Here is a 27,624-nt window from a genome sequence, read left to right as displayed (position 1 = left end):
CCACAGGCACTTCACTTTCAAAGAAGTGGTTTAATAAATTAAGGGAATTCAGAAATTAACCCAATATATACATGGCCTGTGTGACTTTACTGATTCACAGTTTGCCAAGAGCTTTAACATACTAGATGTTAATAATTGGAATCTATTATGTGGGTTATACCATCTTGGCCAGGTTTCAATAACACAAGGGCTAGGCTTTTCCTCTAAGATTCTTTTAATAATAAACGCAGAACAGTCCTAAATTGAGATGTTAATTATGGATCTTAACCTAATTATGGAACTACCATCTTGGCTTTGTTTCACAAAGCTAGGTCTTGGTTCACTTTAGATTTTACCAATTAATTATAATGGCAGATCCTTTTAAATTTTTCATTTATTTTCATAATTTATGCATGCAATAATAAAGAAACTTAATTAAAACATCTCACACATAGTTTTAAGACAGTACAACAATTGCCCAAACAGGACTTCTACTAAAATAAATAAAAATGCCCACGCAGGGGCGGGAAACAAGAACAAACCCACGCAGGGGTTAACTAACCAAACTTGCTCACGCAGGAGCGGAATACAAACCACAAGCTCACGCAGGAGCTGAATACTGGAATAACAAGTCCACGCAGGGACTGAATTACAATACAAATAAGTAACAAGGGTTTTCAATGACCCCTCCTCTTCGACTTCCCCTTAAGCAAATCTGACAGCCCCTTGAAGAATCCTTGCCGCTCTTTGCGGTCTTCACGAACTTCTTGTTCAACTTGGCTCAGCCTCTCAAGGACTTCCTGTTGAATCGGTGGCTGAGGCGGCTGATACACCGGCGGAGGAGGTGGCTGATGCTGGTACCCATAAGTCGGGTAACCAGTAGTCCATGGCCCTCCATATGGTCCTTCAGGATGAAGAGCATTGTAATCCCAAGCTACTAGGTATGGATCTACCTCTGCATAACCGTAGTTGTAGTTGTAGTGGGTGTGTGCCGGCTGCTCAAATGGGTTGTACGCCGCTGATCCAGCATATGCAGGAATCGGGTTATCGAAACCCAGAGGTGGTACCACAGGTACTGAGTTGACCTCTGGTATGGGGCTTGACGGACCACCATCATAGGGGTCTTCTTCCTCCTGAAGTGGGGGATAATGGCTGCCACTAGATGGCTGGGGAGTAGCAATCCGAACTCCACCTCGCACGGACATCCGTGCATTAGACCTTCTTCGCCTTGGTGGCTCCGGAGGCGGCTGCTGCGGCTCTACTGGCGGTGGCGGCGGTGGCGTGACTGCCACAAATTGATGACCCACTGAAGGATCCTGTTGCTGCTCATGATGCGAATGTTCAGACGGTGTGAAGTACCAGTCAATGTTTCGGAACCTTTCTTCGTAGCTGTCTGGACCACGATATGGCGATCCATGAAATGATGACCCATCTGATATCTCGATGGGGTGGTTCGGCGTTCCTGATGCTGGCTCCACTGGGTCAGTATCCTCATCCATGTCGTTCTCCTCTGGAAAGTGGTCTCCCGGTCCGAGTGGGTTAAAACCCATGGGTTCAGGCAAAAGGTTAGCCGGGTTAAACCGGCTTTGGAAGACGGGTGTTGGGCTGCCAAAAGAATGGTGAGAATTTGATCTTTGGAGAGGTATGAAAGCTGGAGGCTGGTTATTGGGCTCGTTTTCAGAATTGGGCCCAAATGAATGTTGGTACGAAGGAGAGGAGCTAAGGGATACTGATCGCCTTCCTGGTTCGACATAGAGTCTCCAGGGCTCTTGCGGGCTGGTGCTCATAGTAATGGATGGGGTTCGCCGGTGCGAAGGCCCGGCTTCGTGATCATGACCTGTCACGGGTCCTTTGCCTCTACCTCGAAGGAATCTGGGTGGCATGATGACCTGCATACAATATTTAGATAACTACAATAATATAATTATAAAAGACTCAAAATAAAACAAAGCAGAGTTTGTCCTATGTTCAATGTCTAGACTTAGAACTCGAAGAATGTGCAAATTTGTGCACTGAGATTAAACACAAAAGGTTAGTGTTTAATTCACTCAGTGTTGGCTCTGATACCAACCTGTCACACCCCTAATTTCCACGTGTCACCGGTGGGCCCGGTGGGGGATTCCGTGACGTAGTTGATATCATCATATGTCAAACATCACAAATTATAATGCACAGCGGAAGCAAATGAAAATAGATTTATTTCAACTATTAATTGTAATATCAAGTATCACAACCAGTCAAAATAGATCCACAGGCGGATCGAAGTAAAAAGAAAGAAATTGTTCAACAGATTTAAGCATCTCAAAAGCTTGCGAGACTCTACGATGCTAAGGAGAAACCAGCCTATTCCGTATAGCACCTGCACTTAATCTTTTTGGGAAAAATACGTCAGTTTGCACTGGTAAATACAATTTAACTGACTCATTTTGAAAATATTTAAAAATATTGGTTTTAAATGCACAAGGCACAAAACATTTTTATTACTTGGGAATAATTAAGCAGAGTTAAACTTGTAAAAGATTTACATGTTTGTTGACCGTTCAGTCGCCCGAGTCGTGTCGGGTTTAAGGTTAAATGACACACCACATGGTATAAGTCCACGGCGGGAAGCCAACGTTAATACCTTAAAATAATAGACATAAAACCGGGTGTACGCCTACACCCGACTGTCGAGGTCGTGGCCAAAAATGATGCCAAGGATATCCGGGACATGGTCATTAAGCTCCCAAAGGTACAAGAAACAAACAACACCAGATTTTCAAACGGGTCCCATTGGTAATACCCATCTACTAATGAGATGGAACCAACCGCCCGACCAAGCAGTATATTACATACCGTACCCCCAAGCCCGTATAGGGAAAATAAGTTAAAAGTATTTACCTGAGCAAGTATAACCACAATTTCAAAAATGCACGTGTCTTTTACTGGGCTCCTATTCTGGAACGAAGGTTATAATAACCTATTAGAATCCTAACGGGTCTTTTAACATAGCCTAAGCTTAGACCGGTTAGTTTCAAAGAGTAATTATGGTTTAATCGCGAGGAATGCGAAAACTGGGGAGGAATGTGATTTAGACCCTACAAGCTTGGATACTTGTATAATATGGGTAAACTAAATACATTCTGAATTTTGAGACTTAGATGATATGGTTTGACCCGCTTCGGCTAATATGTGTGAACTAGTCACATAAGCCGATCCGAACGCGAAAGTGCGTAACGAGTAACCATATAAGTCATATGCAAGTTTCCTGAGATTATATGCACCAAATATGTTGTAATATCAGAAAGGTATGCCCAAATATGCCCCAAATGTTCTTATATGCCAATTACGCCTCATAAGGGCATTTTAGTAATTTTACATAGGCTAAAAAGGGTAAAATGGGAAATCTGGGTTTCCAACTTTAGGCTACTGTTATAACGTATATTTTTATAAAATATATCAGTAGGTTTTAAGCCTTTTATATAAAATCTTATTTTGACATATACTATGTCGTGAAAATGCCTAAAAAGGCGATTTGGAGCCATTTCCGGGTTTAAAAAGAAAAGCTGGTATTTTTGTATTTCCAGAAGGCTCAAAATATGATATTTAATATAACGAATTAGTAGAAAAAGGTTTCGGGTCAAAAGGTTATGTAAAACTCATTTTATGACCGAAAAGGGTAAAACCGGCATAAGCCGAAAGAAGCTTAGAACCTCTAGTTATGCTCAGCCTAAAAATAAATAAAAATCTTTAAAATTCCCAAAATATTATTTCATAACAGTGGGTATAAAGTTTTGGCATAAAATTCGGGTTTAGATAGGCTATGCGTTAATTACGCTAATAATTTACTAAGAAAGCCTCTATTTACGCTAATAAGCATAACTTTTAATCTAGACCTCAAATTGATGTCAAATTTTGGGGACAACTTTATATTTCAGTAACTAAGGTGTCAACCCTTTTAAATTATCAAAAATTATGATTTTTGGACATTCGGGCATAATGGTCAACATATGGCATTTTAACGGAAACATGCATACGAACTAGATGTCTAATGAACCACATTGTATAATCACAGGAGGATATACTAACATGTTAATAGGCTCAAAAGAAGCTCTAAGGTATAAACAAACTTGACTAAAACGGGTCAGAACTGAAAGTCAAAGCGAAAGTCAAACTATGCGACTTTCGGTTCCGAACCGGGTCTAAACAGAAAATTGTCGAGTTGAACATGTTGAAACATGTTCTTACACTTATTACCAAGTTATATAAATTTTCAAACAGGTTACATACAACTTATATTGCTAATTATACGTTAATTCAAAGATAAGCATTCTGTTGACTTTTTCTAATTAGCTTTGACTCGACAATTAACATGCTTAGAGTGGGAATCTGGAAATACCCTTTTAAAGGTTTGTTACCCACTTAATTACCTTCCTAAAGGTACTTTTAATTCGTGATTAGACAAGGTACATTATGCTTAATCACGAAGTCAAACCTTAATTACGACGGTTTGACTTTCGCTTAATTAACTAAGCTAGAAAGGATTAAAGAGGGTTAAGGACACTTACAAGAGTCCTAAGATGGATTAGAGAGCTTAAGAAATTGCCTTGATGACCAGAGGATTTCCAGAAGTGCCTAGCCAAACTTCCCAAGTGAGCAAAGCTCAAATGTTCAAGGTCAAGTTCTTTATATAGGGAACCCAAGACTCTTGGATCAAGCCAAGCAAGTCTAGTGTTGATATAAGATCATTACAATTGTCCCTAAGGGGCTATAAACAGCCTATGCAGCCCATAGTAACTCAATTTTACAATTTAAGTCGGTTACAAGCAATGGACAGGCAGCTGTCCAAAACATACTGCCAGCGACGGTCTTACGGACCGTAAGCTTGAGGCTTTACGGTCCGTAAGGACCTCTTGCGGACCGTATGCTACATGCCTTGCGATCCGTAACCAACTTTACTGAAACATAGTTCAGGTGCCTTCTTTACGGACCGTAAGTCTAGAGCTTTGCGGTCCGTAACCGTTCATGCGGGACAGAATCTATATACCCTGCTTACGGACCGTATGCCAAGGGCCTTGCGGTCCGTAAGCGATGACCAGAAGACAAAAATTTTGCAACTTTAAAGTCTTGACCATGCATTTACAAAACCGAAACATGCCTATCTTTTGCAGCTTGTGGGACCATCTGACCAACCTTTGCATGAGGAGAAGACTCTTACATGTCCCCTATTTCATTTATTCACAAAGGTCTTGACAAATTGACGGATATTTCAAAGGAATGGGTCTTGAAGTTTTTATAGAAGTTGGCCATTATATAACTAATGTTAATCACAAGGATCTTATTAAATTTAGGAGTAGTAACAACCTTCATTTCCATAGTCCTTAATAAAGATGAACTTTATTTATTGAGAACAACCGGTTATTGTACGAGATGATCATAAACTGATTTAAGGATCTTGGGATTTATAAAATGTCGGGTCGCTCAGAGGTGATTTAATAACATGTCGCCCTTGGGCCGTTCAGCGGTAATTAAAATACATGACGCCCCTTTTTAATTAAGTCCTACCACATATCTCTTTATTAAACCCGGTTTCTCTGACACGTCTGTCGCAGAGGACACGTGTCTTTATTTAATTGGACAGGAATTTCCGAGGTGTCATAGCAGCCCACTCGATCGGATCTCCTGGCCGATCGGCTGCCACTTTCCCCTTTTGGAAGCCTATAAATAGGGCTGTCCTTGTCTTCATTTCCACTTTTGGAAAGTTTTGACCGGCCAGCTCCCATTCTTCACCTTTTCTCAGATTTCTCTCAACTCCGATAAGTTTTCACTCTAATTCTTGTACGTTTTTGATCATTGCATGATTCTACACCTTTCTATCTTTCAAAACTCGATTTCTAACCGTGAAATCACCAAGATCTAAGTGTTCTTGGGTGATGTCATCATGGTGTTCTTGAAGAACATCAAACTTTGGCCTCATTCAACCATGAATAGCTTAGATCTTACCGATTTCCACATAAACAAGTTAAGATCTATCAAAGATCTAAACATCCACAAGTTGTGAAGGATTGAAAGAAGGAATCCCAACTTTCTTTCAACTCTTTTACACTCAATGCCTTCAAACCGGTAGAAACGGAGCCTGAGCCAACCCACCGATCATTCCAATGGTTGGATGGTTCAAGATTCGGGTTCTATCTACGAGGTTCGCCGACAATGGGTTAAACTCTAAGCCGACGTTCCGAACCGCTCAACGGACGGATTTGGGTGATTCCTGAGACTAGTAAGAACGAAGGTATCATAGTTCAACTCGTTATCAAACTACCTCGATATAATGACAAATAATCAAAAAGCCAAGTGTTAGACGAAAGGCCGACCAGGTCAGACTTGCTGGCCGAACGGCTAGGCTGTTCGAACAGCCGAGCCGATCGGACATGCCAGCCGATCGACCGGGCCAGCCGATCGGCTAGCACATGGTCCCACACTTTTAAAATTTCAGGAAGCATAGTATTGAGGAAGAGATGTTCGATCGAACAGCGTTTGGTGAACATTACTCTTCGGATCATGAAATACTATACTTCAACACTTGATCGATTTTACCACTCGTTCGTAGTAGGGAATGCCAGCCGATCGAATAAGCCGTTCGATCGAGGGACATTCAGTTGAGGACTATTTCTGGAGTTCCTAGCCGATCGAGTGAGCTAGCCGATCGAGCGAACCATTCGATCGATCGACTTGAAAGATAGGAACACTTCAGTGTTCTCAAATGCTGCAACGAAAACTTCAAAAGTTCAAATCCTCAAACACAAACACACCAGAGGAAGAAACCATCCACTCGAATGGCCCAGCCGATCGAGCCTATCGGCCGATCAAACAGGACTGTCCAAACGGACATACCGGCCGATCGAACAGCCTGTTCGATCGAACCTGCTGTTCGATCGACCTGCCCATTCGATCCATTCACACTTGTTTACTTTTCCGCGTTACTTATCGTTATGCTGTCAAACTATTCAGGCTAATCTTACTCTCAGCGCTCCCTTCAATCCATAATCAATCACTGTGAGTATACTCGATCCCTTTTTGCTTTTAGCACTTTTGGGTGTTACATACGTTACCTATCAAATCATAATCAAACACAAACTATTTGAACGCTAACCATTTGCATGTGCTACTTGACTAAATGAATGTTGTTTATTATGTTTACACGTGGAGTGCTATCTACCTGCCTTAGCAACATAATACTATAGTTTGGACTCAGCACCCGTTCACACGGGGGTTGTTAAGGACAATTACTTGCATGGATTACGGTGGTAATCATGTATTGCGAACCGTCTCGGACGGTCAACCCGCAGTCGTTGGTACCGATGGTCCCATGTCGATAATTAACATGCTTCGTTTTCCTCTGTGTACGTGCCTGGTTATGCGTAAACTATTCGAACTCTATATGCTATTATCAAACTTGTGTGCTCGCCTTTACATTTTATGTATTGACTTTATTTTAACGTATGTGACAGGTGCTTAAGTTGCTAGGATGCTTTGGCGCGTGGTGATGAAATCGAGGCTAGGGAGTCTAGAAATAATCAACAATTGTCTGTAATAATAATTGAATCTGAGTTGTCGGAACGGAATTATTTGCCTAGTTGCTTTCTATGATAACTTGTTTATCTATTTGGGACACGGTATGGGACGTGTCATCTAAACTGAATTTATATAATAGTTGTTGTGGAAACTTCTGGACAATCTGTTTCGCTCAGTACCGCGCCCCGATGATTCCGCCATCAGTTGGGGTGTGACATTTTCTGCCTATCCCTGGCAGTTTTGAGACGATCACGGATCTGCACAATCTTGTCTGTCGTCTCCAGGACTATATCATGTCCTGTTAGTTGGACATCTCCAACTTCTGCCCAACAAACGGGCGTTCTGCACTTTCTTCCATACAAAGCTTCAAAAGGTGCAGTTTGAATGCTGGAATGATAGCTATTATTATATGAAAATTCTATCAATGGAAGATGATCATCCCAACTCCCACCTAAATCAATAACACAAGCTCATCGCATATCCTCGAGTGTTTGAATCGTATGCTCGCTCTGACCATCCGTCTGAGGATGATATGCAGTACTGAAGTTTAGTCGAGTGCCTAGGGATTGCTGAAAACTTTTCCAAAAAATGCGACGTGTATCTCGTATCCCTATCAGAGATAATAGACACTGGCACTCCGTGGAGAGAAACAATCTCATCCACGTACAATTGAGCTAGCTTATCTGAGCTGTGGGTTTCCTTAATAGGTAGGAAGTGGGCTGACTTGGTCAGTCTATCCACTATAACCCAAATAGTATCATTTCCTCGCTTTGTTTTTTGTAACTTAGTGATAAAATCCATAGTTACTATTTCCCACTTCCAGGTGGGAAGTTCAGGCTGTTGTAGCAAACCTGACGGCTTCTGGTGTTCAGCTTTAACTTGCGCGCACGTCAAACATTTGGCCACATAAGTGGCTATAGATTTCTTCAAACCTATCCACCAGTAATTTGCCTTTAAATCCTGGTACATCTCGTCACTTCCCGGATGGATAGAATACTTGGAACTGTGGGCTTCTTGAAGGATAACATCCCGAAGTCCTCCATAGATTGGAACCCATGTTCGTCCATTCAATCTTAGGATTCCATCCTTGCCATATGATAACTGTTCATCTGTTACTCCCAACTTTTCATTCAGATAGTTGGCTTCTAACACAGCTTCCTTCTGAGCGGCTAGCAACCTGTCCTTCAAGTTGTTCTTCAATTCAATGCTCTTGGCATTGATCCTGATGGGCTTAATCCTTTCCTTTCTGCTTAAAGCATCGGCGACCACATTCGACTTACCTGGATGGTATCAGATTTCACAATCATAATCATTCAGTGTTTCCATCCATCGACACTGTCTCATGTTTAGATCCTTCTGGTTGAACAGAAGCTGAAGGCTCTTGTGATCACAATAGATCACACACTTAGTACCGTATAAGTAATGCCTCCAGAGTTTTAGTGCAAACACAACCGCACCCAATTCCAAGTCGTGAGTGGTGTAATTCTTTTCGTGCACCTATAATTGTCGCGAAGCATAGGCAATAACCTTGCCTTTTTGCATGAGCACACATCCCATACCAGTGTGTAATGCGTTGCAGTATACCACAAATTCCTCTATTCCATCAGGCAATGTCAACACAGGAGCACTGCTCAACTTCTGTTTAAGGATATCAAAGGATTCTTGTTGCTTAGGACCCCAATCAAACTTGATATTCTTACGAGTTAATGAAGTTAGGGGTGCAGCAATCCTTGAGAAGTTTTCAATAAAACGCCTATAATATCCTGCTAGACCCAAAAAGCTGCGAATCTCTGTGGGCGTCTTCGGCTCTTGCCAATTCATGATAGCTTCAATCTTAGCGGGATCCACCTGGATACCACGTTCACTAACCACATGTCGAAGGAATTGGACTTCACGAAGCCAAAATTCACATTTTGAAAACTTGGCGTAGAGCTTCTCATGTTGAAGAAGTTTAAGAATGCAACGAAGGTGCTTCTCATGGTCAGCTTGATTCTTTGAATAAATAAGAATGTCATCAATGAAAACGATAACAAACTTGTCCAAGTAGGGTTTGCAAATGCGATTCATGAGATCCATGAACGCTGCTGGTGCATTAGTGAGCCCAAAAGGCATCACTAAGAACTCGTAGTGACCATAACGAGTTCTAAATGCAGTCTCATGCACATCTTCATCTTTAACCTTCAGCTGGTGGTATCAAGACCTCAAATCAATCTTGGAGAAGTAACTTGCTTCTTGAAGCTGATCGAACAGATCGTCGATCCTGGGCAATGGGTATCTATTCTTGATAGTAACCTTGTTTAGCTCGCGGTAATCGATGCATAGACGCATCGAGCCATCCTTCTTCTTCACAAAAAGAATTGGTGCTCCCCAAGGAGATGAACTAGGACGAATAAAACCTTTTGCCAGCAAATCATCTAGTTGAGTCCTTAACTCTTTCATCTCAATCGATGGCTAACCTGTAAGGTGTTCTTGCAACTGGCACTGCTCCAGGAATAATGTCAACTCTGAACTCTACTTGCCTATCTGGTGGTGAACCAGGTAGTTCTTCGGGGAATACTTCGGGATATTCCGAAATGACAGGGATGTCTTCAACCTTGGGCTTTGGTTCATCAATAGTTACCTGTGCCATATAAATGACATAACCCTTCTTCATACACCTTGACGCCTTAAGCATAGACACTTGCTTAGGCAACCCATACTGTAGGATCGTTGTGGACCCGAATGAGTCTATCAGAAGAGTTGTTTATGTGAATCAAAGGCGGAATCAATGAAACGGACGCTCGATGTAATTATAATGTCTCTTGTATTAATCTGATAGAATTACAGCAACTGGAGACAATTCGGCAGCACTTCGTTACCGAATACAAGATCTAATTCTGCTTCAAACGAAACGGACAAGTGCTCCTATTTATAATGGTGGTGATTTCGCTTGAAATGACCAAGGCACTTTCAAGCGGAATCAACATTAATGTGATTTCGCTTGAAATTGTCTCTGTCACTTTCTAGCGGAATCAGCATTAATCCTACTAAAATCAGTTTCTAGCAACTTGAGCACTGGTTATCCTATCCTATCCTATCTCATTACATGACTCGATACAAGACGAAGTCAATAGACATAGTGCACTAACAGACTCCCCCTTGGATATTGACGAAGTCTTCAGTGTCGAGTCTTTATCATGACACATCTTCAGTCTTGATCAGTCTTCATTCTCTTTCCAAATTGTCTAACACTGTCAGCATCTATCAATCTTTTTCTTTTCTTCACAAGATCAGAATCTTATCCTGGCTCTATCTTTATTATTCTACCAGAATCTGACTCTGGCTCTTGCTTTATCAGCTTCTTCAGGCTCCCCCTTTCATCAAGCTTCCGTGCTTTAGGGATCGACACCTAGCTTTCCGGTTACAAGCTCCCCCTTACTTTGAGCTCGTCTTCAGACTCCCCCTTAGACTATGGTGTCGGGATCGTAGTCTGGACTCTTACCTGCAACACTTATACGTTTATAAGTAACAACATTTTAAATTTCCAGAAATCATAATCTGGCTCTTTCAAACTTACTAACTCACTCCCCCTATCAACAATCTTTATAGATTTGGTAGTGTTAAATATCCAAAATCCCTCACAATTAATCATCCAAGTCCAAACTAATGACCTTGGAGATATCACAAACTGTTTTTGATTTTTGATTAAAAATCAAGTTTCAAATTAATGAACTTGTTTTATTTTCAGAAACACAATCAGCTTACTTAGATTTTGAAACTCAGCCTCGCAGACATCGGTTGTCGAAAATAAAGCAGAATCAAAAATCTTTTTGTATTGTCTGAAATATAAAGCAGTAAAGAAATATATACAAACATATTTACAAACAATATTTTTGTTTGAGTTCGTGTCAGAGGATCATATCAGTTTTTGACAAGTCACAAGTACCGTTGATCTTAGTTACACATTAAGAATTAAACAATTCACTTAGATTGTCGATATACTGATCCACTTAAATTTTCACACAAACTTCAACTGATTCAGGATACGAATAAGGTGTTTTAAGAACTTAAACTCATTCATGTGTCCCACCTCTTGAATATACTCCCGTATCCAGATCCCAATATTCAGTCTTACAGGTGAGTATACCTAGATGATATCTGCAAAAGGTTAGATGCGAAACCGTGAGAGCTCAGGTCAGAACTTCCGTTCAGCAGAGAGATGACGATTCGACTTTAGGTGTGTCCCCTTTAGAGGATCTTTTTTTACAACAGCACATGATTAGCATTTTTCAATGTTTCATTATTTTTTTATGCTGAGGGCGATGCTGTATTTCAAGCAAGCAGAAAGTATTATACGGGGACTAGGCCATTGCTTCCACAAAATCAAAAGTCCCGGGATAATACCCCAGATATCACTGAGTATAAAGACCTAGTATCTTAGAAAGAGGGACCTTTCAAAAGGAATTTCAGGGGTTACCTATATATCCAAGTAGTGTTCCCCACGAAATAAGCAAGTTTGAATTTAGATTTATATCCCGAAAAAAGTTTACTAAATGTATAAAAACCTATCGGCATATCATCACTGAGACTGTTTAACGCTATTTAATCATTACATTTCCTTAGCATACTGTAACTGTCTACTGATGTACTATCATTTCCTCTTTTTACACAAAAACTCTTTTTTGAATTTTATCATGTTTTTGGCTTTTTCAAATTTTCTAATGTTTTTGGATTTCTGACAATTTTTCTCCCCCTAAAATGCAAAATCATTAAAACAAAATTTGACAACCAATACTTATAGCTTTGTCTCGCCATCCATTTTCTGCTTAATGTGTACCGAATTTCATGAAAAGCATTAAATACCCCGCATGATTTACAACACAATGATCTTTTACAGTTTGAAAACCGTTTTTCAATCTTGTGAAATTAATCATGTTTGTTCCGCCGTGAGGGTTTCGGCATATTCAAGTAACATATTTTTTTAAAAAAAAAATTCTATTTTTGACAAGAATTAAGAACAAACATATTTTTGGTTTTTCAAATTTTTAACAAACTAAAAACATATTTTTGGTTTTTAATTTTTCAATTTTTTAGGGTTTTTGAAATATTATTTATTTATTTACATAAAGAAAATAAACTCCCTGTTTCACCCAACATAGGATTCAGCAGCAGCCTTCTCCTCCTCTCGATGTGCCAGGCTGCTCCAGTTTTCATTCTCACAATCTTTGGTTTTGTTGAGCACCTACACATTCAAAGTATTCAATTACTTGAACAATTTAGCCCAGGTCTGTTGGACCTTAGGCATTTCAACACAATATGCATCATTTAGCATCGGAAAATCTTTGTCATTTTGTACATAGACTTTTTCAATTTTAATTTCAACTTTTTCATCTTTTACCGAAGCGACCTGTTTCTTAGCACTCCATGTTTGACCTTTTGGAGTACCTCGTTTGTAAAAATGTGTCTCTTTTTGAATCTTTTGATTTTGAACAACAGCTTTTGGTTTCCAAAACTCTTGGGGTTTTGTCATATCAACAGATGTTTTCCAACTTTGTGTTGTTCTTAAACAGGGTGTGTGAAAATTCCAGGTCTGTCTTGAATCGAACCTATTTGGATATGAATTCCAATTTTGATTTGAAGCAAACTTGTTTGTATTGAACCTCCAAGTTTGTTTCGAATCAAATCTGGTTGACCTTTGTTTCACGTTCTCAGATTTTTGTTTCTCAACATTTTCAGACTTCTTTTTGTCAACATCAACAGGTTTCAAATTTGTACACTTTCGTGCAAGATGTCCAATTTGATTACATTTAAAACATGTTCTTTTGGACACATCTTTGACCTGTGGTTGTTGTTGTCACGTTCTAAATCAGCAATCTGCCGCTTTAGCTTAGCAACATCCTCAATATAGGAATTAACAACACCTCGTTTTATTTCATACATTCGCTTAAGCTCTTTAGTTGTTTCAGATAGATAATTCATTCTTGATTGAGCAAATTTCATTTCATCCTTTACTTTTTCATATGATTCTTTTGTAATGTGATATGCCAGTTTTATTGAATCATATTCTTTCTTCATTTCTTGACAAACAATTTCCTTTTGGTCACATTCTTCTGTCTTTTTCAAAACACTTTCTTTCAAAACTTCATTTTCTTTTTCTAACTTTTTACATTTTTCCAGAAGTTTTTCATCATTTTCTTTTAAAACTTTTTCATTTTCTAGCATTTCTTTGCATTTTTCTTTGAAAATGTTTTCGATTTTTGTGAATTCAAGATCTCTTGTTCTGAACTTCTCATCTTTTTCAGCACAAGCTCTGCATGTTTCCGTGCATTTCTTGCACTGTTCAATCGGTTTTAAGATTTCAGAATCAGAATTTACCTCAGTGATTGGCACTTCGGTGTTTTCAGCTGCATCTGTCTGCTTCAGCTCTTCCTTCTTCTCATCACCAGCACCTTCATCACTAGCAGACTTCAAATTCTCAATGTCTCCCTCAGCCAAACTTTCAGTTTTCTTCTCATCTTCTACAACCTGCTGTTCTTCAGTAACAGCTTTCTCAACTTCTTCATTCACCTCAACTTTTTCTTCAATCTTTTCTCTCTCAGTAACCTTCAAATCTTCAACTTTCACAACTTTAATTTCTTTCACAACCTCAACTTCAACAGCTTCAGCTTTAACCTCTTCAGCAGTTTTCTTCAGATTGTTTACCATCTCTTCAACATTCTTCTTCATTCTCTCTTCATCTCTCTTTCTTAAACACGATGTCATGGCATATTTAATTTCCTTTTCATGCCTTTTTGCATACGTGTCATCTTTTAGAACATTTCTATAATATTCAGCCGATGAAGGAATTATGAGAAGAACATCTTCAAAGATTATGTCTTTCTTCGGAACAACTGGTTCACCTTCTCTGTTGAAGTAACACTCTCTCTTCTTATCCCATCTCTTATTGCTAACAGCACTCTTATACTCTTCTTGCATCTCATCCATTCTGTTCAAAGCAATGTTTCTTTCTCGATAAGTTTTCTCATTCAAAATCTCTTCTCTGGTTTTCTCTTTGACCTCATCAACAACATTTTCTTCTTCGTTTTCATTTTTGATTTCTGCAACAAAAATAAACTGTCTTTTCTCTGTTATAGATCTGCCATGAGCTGTTTTTGGAACATTTTCCAAGCGATCTTCTTCTGGACAAATTGTGCTCCAGTCAAAACCTTCATCATCGTGAATTACTACACAAGCTCTAGATTTTTCTCTAGGTTTATCTTCAATCATTTTTGGCTCTTCTCTGCTTCGGTGGTAGATCGCCTTTCGGTAGTAATGATCATTGAACGGATGTTCATTTCCACTAACTGCAGAATTAGTGCATTCTTTCTTGAAATGACCTTTCTGCTTACATTTAAAGCAGGTCACTTTGGATTTGTCAAATCCAAGTTTTGTTGATGCACCTCCAAGAGATTGTTTCCCAGTAATTTCCATATATCTCTGAGCTCTGCGGATGCAACTAGCTAAACACTAGTGGATGTCAATGAGTTCCATCTCTTCCGGATCAATCTGGTCGTAGTCTTCTTTGGTTAACTCTAAGTTTCCAATTTTGCCAGCTACTAGACCCTCATACGATTCCAGAACAGAAGCAAGAAAACTCATTTGCTGCTTAGCTGCATTGATGCTCATTGCAGAAGAATTTTTCAACTTGAGAGCAATGTTGCACAATATCTCCTCTGCATCTTCAGAACTAGCTTTTGAAGCTGATGAATGATAACCCGGATTGTAGTTTGATGAGCTTTTATGTGGCTTCTCTGTCTTTTCACCACTGAATGCTGTCTTTGGTGAACTATCAGTTTTCACCGAAGGTAAACTTCCTTTGTAGTACAGACCAACATTCTGTTGATACGAAGAACTGCTCATCTTGTTCTGTTTCTGCAATTCAAGCTCATGAGTTTCAATCTTTTCAAATAGTGTATCAACAGAAATTGTTTCATATAAAGCATCATTTTTCAAAATAAAAACAAACGTTTGCCACTGATCAGCTCGTGGTAATGCTTCAATCACTTTGTCAATAATTTCCTCTCTTGTTTTCACAATCTCAAAACGTTCAAGTTCAATTTTTAGGTGACAGAATCTCTCCATCATTTGCCTCACAGACTCTCCTTTAATGCTATCAAATAAATCAAATTCTTTCTTTAGCAAAGCAATTTTGTTCTTTTTAATCTGTTTACCCCCCTCAGCTTTAACTCGTAAAGCTTCCCAAACAGATTTCGATGACCCATCATGGTTAAGCAATGCAAAAATGTCATTTCTAATTGCCGACTGGATCAAAGCAATCATTCTCTGTTCAGCTGCAAATTTGGATTTATCATCTTTGGTTAATTTCTTGAATGGAAGATCTTCTCCTTTATCATCCTTTGGTCTCTCATATCCAAACTCCAAACAGAACCAGCTTTCATGCGCGTATGCTTTTGCCCAGTTAATGAAACGCTCTTTCCACCATGTATAATCTTCAATACTTTCAAGAGTTGGTGGCTTTGAGTGTGTTCCATAGAAATTATCATGCTTGATGTTCTCATTGATTGCTTTTGTAATGGTTTTTGGTGTAACGGTTGTAATCTCGGAAGACTCGGATGTAAACGCGTTAAAAACGTGTTGTGGAATTCTTCAGCCATGGTTTGAAATTCTTGAATAACCTAGAGACAAATACAAACAAACACAATCAGTACAAACAATATCAAATAATCTGAAACAGACTGACACTCGGTTGACGTGAAATGATTTGACACAAAATTTCACTTTCAAACGGAATAGTGATTTCAAGCGAAATCACTTTTGGAGCGGAATCACTTGTTCAAGCGAGATAAGACTTCAAGCGAAATCACTTAGATGACACGTTGGAGCGAAATCACAACTTCAAGCGGAAATCCACTTTCAAGCAAAATCAGCTGATCTTTTCAAGCGGAATAAGAATTTGAAGCGAAATCAGATGGACTTTTCAAGCGAAATAGTTGTTTCAAGCGGAATAACTTGCTAATTTCAAGCGGAATAGTACTTTTCAAGCGAAATCAATTGAACATTTCAAGCGAAATTATAATGTTCGTTCAAGCGGAATCAGCTTTTTGGCCCATTTTTGTCACTTTTAGTCTGATTTTAAGTCTGAAACTCTCAAGGCTTTGTTAAAACACTGTTTCGCATGTACTGTGAAAAATTTAGTCCATTTTGTTCGTGAAATCTTGTCCAATTTGAAAAAGAAGGTGTAGAAGTTAGAAAACTGATGATATCAAGCTAAACTCTTCTTCCTGTGCTCTGATACCACTTGTAGGATCGTTATGTGACCCGAATGAGTCGATCAGAAGAGTTGTTTATCCGAATCAAAGGCGGAATCAATGAAACGGACGCTCGATGTAATTATAATGTCTCTTGTATTAATCTGATAGAATTACAGCACCTGGAGACAATTCGGCAGCACTTCGTTACCGAATACAAGATCTAATTCCGCTTCAAATGAAAGGGACAAGTGCTCCTATTTATAATGGTGGTGATTTCGCTTGAAATGACCAAGACACTTTCAAGCGGAATCAACATTAATGTGATTTCGCTTGAAATGGTCTCTGTCACTTTCAGGCGGAATCAGCATTAATCCTACTAAAATCAGTTTCGAGCAACTTGAGCACTGGTTATCCTATCCTATCTCATTACATGACTCGATACAAGACGAAGTCAATAGACATAGTGCACTAACACATACTGAGTATCTCCTTGTATGGTAAGTGGCTCACCATACGGAGTCTTGATCACCACATGTTTCTTGGCACAAACAATCTGGGCTTGGTTATGAGATAACCAATCCATGCCTATTACTATGTCGAAACCAACTAATTTCAAAGGAAGCAAAGACAATGGAAAAGATTGGTTCCTAAAGGATATGAAACATCCATCTAACATGGTTGAAGCGGTTTCTATGGTACCATCGGCCAATTCTACTTCGTATTTTATGCTTAGGGTTCTAACAGGCAGATTTAATAACTTACAAAACTTATCATCAACAAATGACTTATCTGCACCCGAATCAAATAATACCCTTGCATAAACATCATTGATAAGAAAGGTACCTGTTATCACGTTGTCATTTTGAATCGCTTCCTGAGCGTTTATTTGAAAGACCCGAGCATTGGTCTTCTTGCCTTCCTCAGCTTTCTTGGCATACTTTGGGCATTTGGACTTGATATGCCCTTTCTCGTTACAATTGTAACAAGTTGCATCCTTAATCTTTTTACAATCCAACGTCTTATGCTCAGAAGACTTACAGATCCCACAAGCTCTTGGCTGTGATTGGAACTTGTATTCATATCTACACCTTCCCAAATGGCGCTTCTTACAGATTTTGCATTTGGGCTTCTCGCCCGACTGTTGGTCATCTTTCTTGAACCCTGAACTCTTATTGTGGTCAGAGTTCCCTTTGTGCTTCTTGTCTGAACGGTGTGAGTTATCATCCTCAAGTTTTCTCTTCCCAGCGTCAGAATTCCTAAGCGATATCTACCTGAGCGCATCAAGGGTAAGATGTGACAACTCAAATTTCCAAGATTCTATTTCATATTTATTGCACGTTCATGTAATTGCACAATTGAGTTCCATGAAATTATATATGTTTTGATTGTTTGATTGTGTATAGTTGTTGGTTATTTGTGAAACTTGTTAAATGTGTAAACTTAGTGGTGGAACTATGAAACAGTAAACTTGTCAAATATGAGATGGTGTGCATTTGTAAATTATAATACTTAGGGATGTAGATGGTAATTAGTGAAATCCTAAATACTTAACCCTAATCTCATTTCCCTAATCATTCACTAATCACTTTCACCAAAACCAAAGCACGTACTTGTAATCTCTAATCCTCCTAGCAATCATCACCAAATCATTGGCAAGGCACCACAAGTTTGATTACTCTCTTTCTCTAAGATCATCACAAGGTAATTGTTTAATCATTGTTGTGATTAATTGTCATTGTTTATTGATTTCTTGATTCTTGTGTTCATGGTAAACCCTAGTCTTCACATGATGATTCTGTGTTTTTGATTGATGATTGATTGTTGTGTTATGAAGATTATAAGTCAGATAATCAATTGATTGATGATTGTGATGTGTGAGAGGTAGACATAGAGGTCATTGCTTTGATCTGTATATTGCAAACGTATGAATTAGGGTTTTCACGTTCGTATGTTAACAAAAACGTAACTGATTTGATTGTCTCCTGTATTGGAATTCATGATTTTTGATTGTCTGAGTTTAATTATTGATTGAAAGTCTGAGTATAATCTTGTGTGATGTCTGAGTTTGTTTAAAACACCTAAGTCCGAATATAATTGAATTGAAATGGACCGAGTATAAATGGACTACATTGGTCCGAGTTTGATTAAGTTAACATTGGTCCGAGTAACATTGGTCCGAGTTTAATTGTTCTTCAATTGGTCCGAACTTAAATTGGGCCGAGTTTAATTCCTTCATCTTGTCCGAGTTTAATAATTGATTGAATGGTCCGAATATAATTTGATTGAGGTTACCCGAGTTTAATATGGATACTTTTGGTCCGAGTATAATTGGACCACTTGGTCCGAGTTTAATTGGATTAACATTGTCCGAGTATAATTGAACCTTGGTACTTTGGTCCGAGTTTAATTGAGCAAACCTTGTCCGACTTTAATCAACATCATATGGTCCGAGTTTATTGGGCCTTTAATGGTCCGAGAATAATGCTTTTATATTGGTCCGAGTATGTCTCAAATTGGTCCGAACTTAATACAATTAACATGGTCCGAGTTTATTTAGCTAAATGGACCGAGTTTGTTATTATTGGGCCCGAGTTTAAAATGATGACATTGGGCTGAGTTTAAAGAATGTATCAAGGGTCCAAGCTTGTGTGTGTATCATGACAGTCTGAGTTTATGGTATGATTACATGTGATATCCGAGTTTTGAACAGGGGAGACCCCCCCCCATACTTGTCTGAGTTTTGTGAGATGCATGATCCTGTATATGTTCATATGAATTACGTGAATTGCATGAACGAGTTAACTATTACGTGATACATGATTGATACATGATATTGGCTATCAAGCACTATGTGACACTTGATTACATGCGTATCATTGCGAACATGAACTGATTTGTTATACGTGCAAACAATAGGACTTGATTAATTACTTGTGAGTGCATAACCTAGCATACCGAGCAAACCAAGGTGAGTTCACACTCTTACCAAGGCATGGGATTCCCGGGGTGTTGGGAATGGGATTGAAAGGTTGATTAGATACTCTATTGACACTATGACTAGACTACCACATTACTATCCTCGGTTGTGAAGGATACTTTTAGTTACGAGTAGTCTAGTGGTTATATAACGTGGAACACCACCACCAGTAACGTGGAACACCACCACCAGTAACGTGGAACACCACCACCAGTAACGTGGAACACCACCACCAGTAACGTGGAACACCACCACCAGTAACGTGGAACACCACCACCAGTAACGTGGAACACCACCACCAGTAACGTGGAACACCACCACCAGTAACGTGGAACACCACCACCAGTAACGTGGAACACCACCACCAATAGAACATACAATCGGCCCAGTAGAGCCACCTGCTACAAACGAACTTACTATTACGCATTTACTTTCTGTGAACTCGCTCAACTAGTTTGTTGATCATTCTGTTACATGCCTTGCAGATCGTTAGGTACTTGGAGCTTGCACTGGAGAAGCGGGTCGTTGTGGACAAGGATCGTGGTTCCTATGTTGAACTATCATGACATTTAAACTATTTACTATTGTTGGTTTATTTACTATGCTTCCGCTACCTTTTACAACTATGGTTATGTTTTGAACACCTATCGTATTGGATGAATGGTTTACACTTATTTTACTTAATATTATTTACATGTTCAATATGATTGGTGGCTTGATCCTGGTCAGTCACGCTCCCAAGCGGTGATACTCCGCGTGTGGATTTTGGGGGTGTGACAGATTGGTATCAGAGCCATTGGTTATAGAGAACTTGGTTTTAATATGGGAAAACGTTTTTATTAAAACCAGACTATAACCAGAACAGTGCTCTCAAACGATCCACAACGACGCTTCGCTCCACGTGCAAGACTCGACATCCTAGGTAATAAGGTTTATGTTTATTGCCTACATGCTAGAATTGCATAGAACTTTGCTCGTAGTATGCTTACATTACTTTGCTCACAACTTGTTATTGCATGAGAATACTTACGTGCTTACACTTTTCTGTCATCGCCCTACTCGCGAACCATTCTCACTTACGTTACATTTGCCATAAAGGTCATGGCCGAATATATCAACATGACACAAGCCCAGTTGACGGCTCTCATTAACGAACGAATTGCTGCGGCACTTGCAGCCATACAAGCGGGAGGTCAACACGCTCAGTCCCCTGTTTACACCTTCAAAAATCTCAAGGATTGCCAACCTAGTGCCTTCAGTGGAACTGAGGGGGTTGAAGGCCTTCTCCATTGGTTCGAGAGACTCGAAACTGACTTCGAGGTGCATGATTGCCCTGAGTCACGTAGGGTAAAGTTTGCTGCTGGAGCACTCGAAGGTGCTGCATTTACCTGGTGGAAAGCACAGGTTCAGATGTTAGGGCTGACAGCTGCTAATGCCACCCCCTGGAACGAGTTCAAGGAACTGATTAAGGAAGAGTTTTGTAGTCGTGAAGACATCCACAAACTAGAGGTAGAGTTCCTCAACCTACAGATGGTGGGGTCTGAAATTGAAGTTTATACGAGGAGATCGAATGAATTAGCCACATTTTGTCCTACTATGGTAGACCCTCCCACCAAACGTATCGAACTGTATCTCAAGGGTCTAGTGCCAGAAATTCAGAGTCATGTGACCGCAGCTAACCTTGACACTATCCAGCAAGTCACTCGTCTTGCTCATCGTCTCACAGATCAGGCAGTGGATCAGAACAAGTTGCCAAAACGCATTAGTACTACCACAACTGCTGTCACTACTTCTGCTACTCTGAGAGACAACAAAAGAAAATGGGATGGGGATTTCAGCAAAGGATCAGCTCCAGTTCAGACACAGGTTCAGCAGCAAAAGATTGACCGTTATCAGAGCCCCAGTCAGCACTCTTCAGGCAACCAGGGGCAGGGTGGATATCGGGGAATTCATCCACGATGTAATAGGTGCAACAGACACCATAGTGGATGGTGTCGCAAGGAACAATGTCAGAGATGTCTCAAGATTGGTCATGAAGCAAAGGATTGTCGAAACTCACGTCCTATAACCCAAGAACAACAACGACTGCTTCAACCTTCACAGAATCAGCAACTGCAACTACCAGCTCCACAGAACATACAGCAGCAGCCACAGCGTGGGAACGGGGGATGTTTCCAGTGTGGGGCGGAAGGTCATTTTAAACGCGATTGCCCTCAATTAAACCAGGATCAGACTCAAAACCACGACCATGGAAACAAGGACGACAACGGGGAAAGCGTTGGGAGAAGCAATGGAAACCATGACGCCGGGGCAGCGTGTACATGATTGGTCAGGGAGAGGCAATGAACGATATTTGAACTTATAACTTATCTTGGGTTTTCATTATTATGTGTACGCTACTCAAACAAAGTTTGGTTTGAACATTAATCGTGTTGGGTTTTATGAATTATTTTACCTACTATACTTTATGTTTAATATAATGGATGATTTGATATTATGGAACGCACCTGCCGTATTTATGGACCTTATGAACAGGGTGTGCAAACCCTATCTGAACAAATTCGTCATTGTCTCCATCGACGACATTCTGATCTACTCCAAGAGTCAGGGGGAGCACGAACAGCACTTACATCTTATCTTGGAACCTCTTCGAAAGGAGCAGCTGTACGCAAAGTTTTCAAAATGCGACTTCTGGCTTCGTGAAGTCCACTTCTTAGGCCATGTGGTGAACAGGGATGGGATCCATGTCGATCCATCCAAGGTAGATTCGATCAGGAACTGGCCAGCACCACGTACACCGACAGAAATACGCCAATTCTTGGGTTTGGCGGGTTACTACAGGCGATTTATTAAAGACTTCTCCAAGATCGCGCAACCACTTACTATGTTAACACAGAAAGGTGTCGTTTACAGATGGGGTAATACGCAAGAGACCGCTTTTCAGTACTTAAAGGATAGGCTTTGCAGCGCACCTATTCTTTCATTGCCAGAGGGCACGGATGACTTCGTGGTTTATTGTGACGCATCGATACAAGGGCTTGGTTGTGTATTGATGCAGCGGGATAAAGTTATTGCCTACGCTTCGCGGCAACTCAAGGTTCATGAACGGAACTACACGACGCACGATTTAGAGCTGGGAGCTGTTGTTTTCGCGCTTAAGATATGGCGACACTACCTGTACGGTACCAGGTGCACGATTTACACCGATCACAGGAGTCTCGAGCATATTCTTAAGCAAAAGGATTTGAATATGCGTCAACGGAGATGGGTTGAACTTCTGAACGACTACGAATGCGCCATCAAGTATCATCCAGGCAAGGCCAATGTTGTGGCTGATGCCCTCAGTCGGAAAGACACTCTACCGAAGCGCGTGCGAGCGCTACAGCTTACTATTCAGTCCAGTCTTCCTGCACAGATACGAGCTGCTCAGTTAGAAGCACTGAAGCCCGAAAACGTCAAAGCTGAAGCCTTACGCGGCTCAAGGCAACGCATGGAACAAAAGGAAGACGGCGCCTACTATGTAACGGGGCGTATTTGGGTCCCACTTTATGGCGGTTTACGCGAACTTGTAATGGATGAAGCTCACAAGTCTCGCTATTCGGTACATCCAGGGTCGGATAAAATGTACCACGACATCAGCACTACTTATTGGTGGCCTAGTATGAAGGCTCACATCGCTACGTACGTTGGGAAATGCTTAACCTGTGCGAGAGTCAAGGTTGAATATCAGAAACCAGCAGGTCTACTTCAGCAGCCCAAGATACCGCAGTGGAAATGGGAAGAAATTTCCATGGATTTCGTTATGGGCTTACCTAGATCCCAGCGTGGGAATGACACTATTTGGGTGATCGTTGATCGACTCACAAAGTCTGCTCACTTCTTGGCTATCAAAGAAACGGATAAGTTTTCTACCTTAGCAGACATTTACTTGAAAGAAGTTGTTTCGAGGCACGGAGTGCCAACCTCTATCATTTCGGATCGCGATGCACGATTCACGTCAGAGCTTTGGCAAGCGATGCACAAATCTTTCGGCTCACGTTTAGACATGAGCACAGCATATCATCCTCAGACGGATGGGCAGTCTGAGCGAACTATCCAAACTCTAGAAGACATGCTTCGAGCGTGTGTCATCGATTTCGGCAACGGCTGGGAAAAACACCTCCCTTTAGTGGAGTTTTCATACAATAACAGTTACCACACCAGCATTCAAGCCGCTCCATTTGAGGCATTGTACGGACGTAAATGCCGGTCACCTCTCTGTTGGGCAGAGGTGGGGGATAGTCAAATTACGGGTCCAGAGATTGTTGTGGACGCCACAGAAAAGATAGCACAGATACGTCAACGCATGGCGGCAGCACGCGACCGTCAGAAAGCCTACGCGGACAAGCGTAGAAAGCCATTGGGATTTGAGGTCGGGGACCGGGTTTTATTGAAAGTTTCACCCTGGAAGGGTGTGGTTCGATTTGGTAAACGAGGCAAACTGAATCCGCGGTACGTCGGACCATTCGAAATCTTAGAAAAGATTGGCAAAGTGGCCTACAAACTGAACCTACCAGCTGAACTCGGTGCAGTTCACAATGTATTTCACGTGCCGAATCTGAAGAAGTGCCTGTCAGATGAGACCCTCATAGTTCCTTTTAAGGAACTCACTATCGACGAGCGGTTGCAGTTCGTCGAGGAACCAGTTGAAATCACGGACCGGGATGTTAAGGTCCTCAAGCACAAGAGAATCCCTCTTGTTCGAGTTCGTTGGAACTCCCAGCGTGGTCCAGAGTATACCTGGGAACGCGAAGATCAAATGAAAGAAAAGTACCCCCAGTTATTCGAAACCAATGCATCCACTACTGAGGCTGAAGCTACTACTACTGAATTTCGGGACGAAATTCCAAATCAACGGGGGGATGATGTGACACCCCAGGAAAACCAGTGAACGATATAACTTACCTAGCTTCCTCAGTGAGTGCGTACCAAATTTCGGGACGAAATTTCTTTTAAGTTGGGGATAATGTGACAACTCAAATTTCCAAGATTCTATTTCATATTTATTGCACGTTCATGTAATTGCACAATTGAGTTCCATGAAATTATATATGTTTTGATTGTTTGATTGTGTATAGTTGTTGGTTATTTGTGAAACTTGTTAAATGTGTAAACTTAGTGGTGGAACTATGAAACAGTAAACTTGTCAAATATGAGATGGTGTGCATTTGTAAATTATAATACTTAGGGATGTAGATGGTAATTAGTGAAATCCTAAATACTTAACCCTAATCTCATTTCCCTAATCATTCACTAATCACTTTCACCAAAACCAAAGCACGTACTTGTAATCTCTAATCCTCCTAGCAATCATCACCAAATCATTGGCAAGGCACCACAAGTTTGATTACTCTCTTTCTCTAAGATCATCACAAGGTAATTGTTTAATCATTGTTGTGATTAATTTTCATTGTTTATTGATTTCTTGATTCTTGTGTTCATGGTAAACCCTAGTCTTCACATGATGATTCTGTGTTTTTGATTGATGATTGATTGTTGTGTTATGAAGATTATAAGTCAGATAATCAATTGATTGATGATTGTGATGTGTGAGAGGTAGACATAGAGGTCATTGCTTTGATCTGTATATTGCAAACGTATGAATTAGGGTTTTCACGTTCGTATGTTAACAAAAACGTAACTGATTTGATTGTCTCCTGTATTGGAATTCATGATTTTTGATTGTCTGAGTTTAATTATTGATTGAAAGTCTGAGTATAATCTTGTGTGATGTCTGAGTTTGTTTAAAACACCTAAGTCCGAATATAATTGAATTGAAATGGACCGAGTATAAATGGACTACATTGGTCCGAGTTTGATTAAGTTAACATTGGTCCGAGTAACATTGGTCCGAGTTTAATTGTTCTTCAATTGGTCCGAACTTAAATTGGGCCGAGTTTAATTCCTTCATCTTGTCCGAGTTTAATAATTGATTGAATGGTCCGAATATAATTTGATTGAGGTTACCCGAGTTTAATATGGATACTTTTGGTCCGAGTATAATTGGACCACTTGGTCCGAGTTTAATTGGATTAACATTGTCCGAGTATAATTGAACCTTGGTACTTTGGTCCGAGTTTAATTGAGCAAACCTTGTCCGACTTTAATCAACATCATATGGTCCGAGTTTATTGGGCCTTTAATGGTCCGAGAATAATGCTTTTATATTGGTCCGAGTATGTCTCAAATTGGTCCGAACTTAATACAATTAACATGGTCCGAGTTTATTTAGCTAAATGGACCGAGTTTGTTATTATTGGGCCCGAGTTTAAAATGATGACATTGGGCTGAGTTTAAAGAATGTATCAAGGGTCCAAGCTTGTGTGTGTATCATGACAGTCTGAGTTTATGGTATGATTACATGTGATATCCGAGTTTTGAACAGGGGAGACCCCCCCCCATACTTGTCTGAGTTTTGTGAGATGCATGATCCTGTATATGTTCATATGAATTACGTGAATTGCATGAACGAGTTAACTATTACGTGATACATGATTGATACATGATATTGGCTATCAAGCACTATGTGACACTTGATTACATGCGTATCATTGCGAACATGAACTGATTTGTTATACGTGCAAACAATAGGACTTGATTAATTACTTGTGAGTGCATAACCTAGCATACCGAGCAAACCAAGGTGAGTTCACACTCTTACCAAGGCATGGGATTCCCGGGGTGTTGGGAATGGGATTGAAAGGTTGATTAGATACTCTATTGACACTATGACTAGACTACCACATTACTATCCTCGGTTGTGAAGGATACTTTTAGTTACGAGTAGTCTAGTGGTTATATAACGTGGAACACCACCACCAGTAACGTGGAACACCACCACCAGTAACGTGGAACACCACCACCAGTAACGTGGAACACCACCACCAGTAACGTGGAACACCACCACCAGTAACGTGGAACACCACCACCAGTAACGTGGAACACCACCACCAGTAACGTGGAACACCACCACCAGTAACGTGGAACACCACCACCAATAGAACATACAATCGGCCCAGTAGAGCCACCTGCTACAAACGAACTTACTATTACGCATTTACTTTCTGTGAACTCGCTCAACTAGTTTGTTGATCATTCTGTTACATGCCTTGCAGATCGTTAGGTACTTGGAGCTTGCACTGGAGAAGCGGGTCGTTGTGGACAAGGATCGTGGTTCCTATGTTGAACTATCATGACATTTAAACTATTTACTATTGTTGGTTTATTTACTATGCTTCCGCTACCTTTTACAACTATGGTTATGTTTTGAACACCTATCGTATTGGATGAATGGTTTACACTTATTTTACTTAATATTATTTACATGTTCAATATGATTGGTGGCTTGATCCTGGTCAGTCACGCTCCCAAGCGGTGATACTCCGCGTGTGGATTTTGGGGGTGTGACATAAGAGACAATGATAAATCAGCTACAGACCTAAAGGTAGTAGGTTGGGATGCCTTCACACTGGCTTTGATCTTCGGGGCTAAACCCCCAATGAAACGGGCTATTCGTTTTGGTTCCGGCGTCACCAAATAAGGAACCAATCGAGACATGGTATTAAAACTTGTAAGGTATGCCTGACAGTCCAAATTCTTCAAAACCAATGTCAGGAAGTCAGTCTTGATCTTCTCAACCTCATGTTGAGGACAAAAATTTTCCTTGATCAAAGTCACAAACTGAGCCCAAGACAGATTGTACAAAGAGATCTTTCCAGTAGCTTGGATTAGAGACCTCCACCAAGCTAGTGCTTCTCCTTTAAACGACTGAGATACAAACTTCACAACATCCCTATCAGCGCAACCACTGATATCAACCACGGTATCCATCTTGTCTAGCCACGTCAT

General features: G+C 40.3%; 1 protein-coding gene across 1 annotated transcript; it reads right to left on the bottom strand.

Moving 5' to 3' along the window:
• Positions 1 to 656: 656 nt before the first annotated feature.
• LOC110913986 (formin-like protein 20) lies at positions 657 to 27,624 on the bottom strand. The gene is made up of 5 exons (XM_022158796.1): positions 27,246 to 27,624; positions 14,429 to 14,606; positions 14,113 to 14,329; positions 13,900 to 14,034; positions 657 to 1,868 (listed from the first exon to the last, which is right to left on the bottom strand). The coding sequence occupies exons 1-5, from the start codon at positions 27,622 to 27,624 to the stop codon at positions 657 to 659; spliced, it is 2,121 nt and encodes a 706-aa protein (XP_022014488.1).

The sequence above is a fragment of the Helianthus annuus genome, chromosome 15, assembly GCF_002127325.2.
Source record: "Helianthus annuus cultivar XRQ/B chromosome 15, HanXRQr2.0-SUNRISE, whole genome shotgun sequence".
In the NCBI taxonomy this organism is placed as follows: Eukaryota; Viridiplantae; Streptophyta; class Magnoliopsida; order Asterales; family Asteraceae; genus Helianthus; species Helianthus annuus.
The sequence above is the reverse complement of the archived record's forward strand: the minus strand, read 5'-3'. Positions and strand labels throughout refer to the sequence as shown.

Bases quoted from the DNA above. Each gene is read 5' to 3' on its own strand.
- LOC110913986 (XM_022158796.1), bottom strand. From the start codon at position 27,624: ATGACGTGGCTAGACAAGATGGATACCGTGGTTGATATCAGTGGTTGC. The intron at 14,330-14,428 runs GTGTTACTTCAA...TGAATATTATAG, and splicing joins AGATGGGATAAGAAGAGAGA to AAATGTTCTAAAAGATGACA. The intron at 14,035-14,112 runs GTTACTGAGAGA...GAAGAACAGCAG, and splicing joins TGAAAGTTGAAGATTTGAAG to GTTGTAGAAGATGAGAAGAA.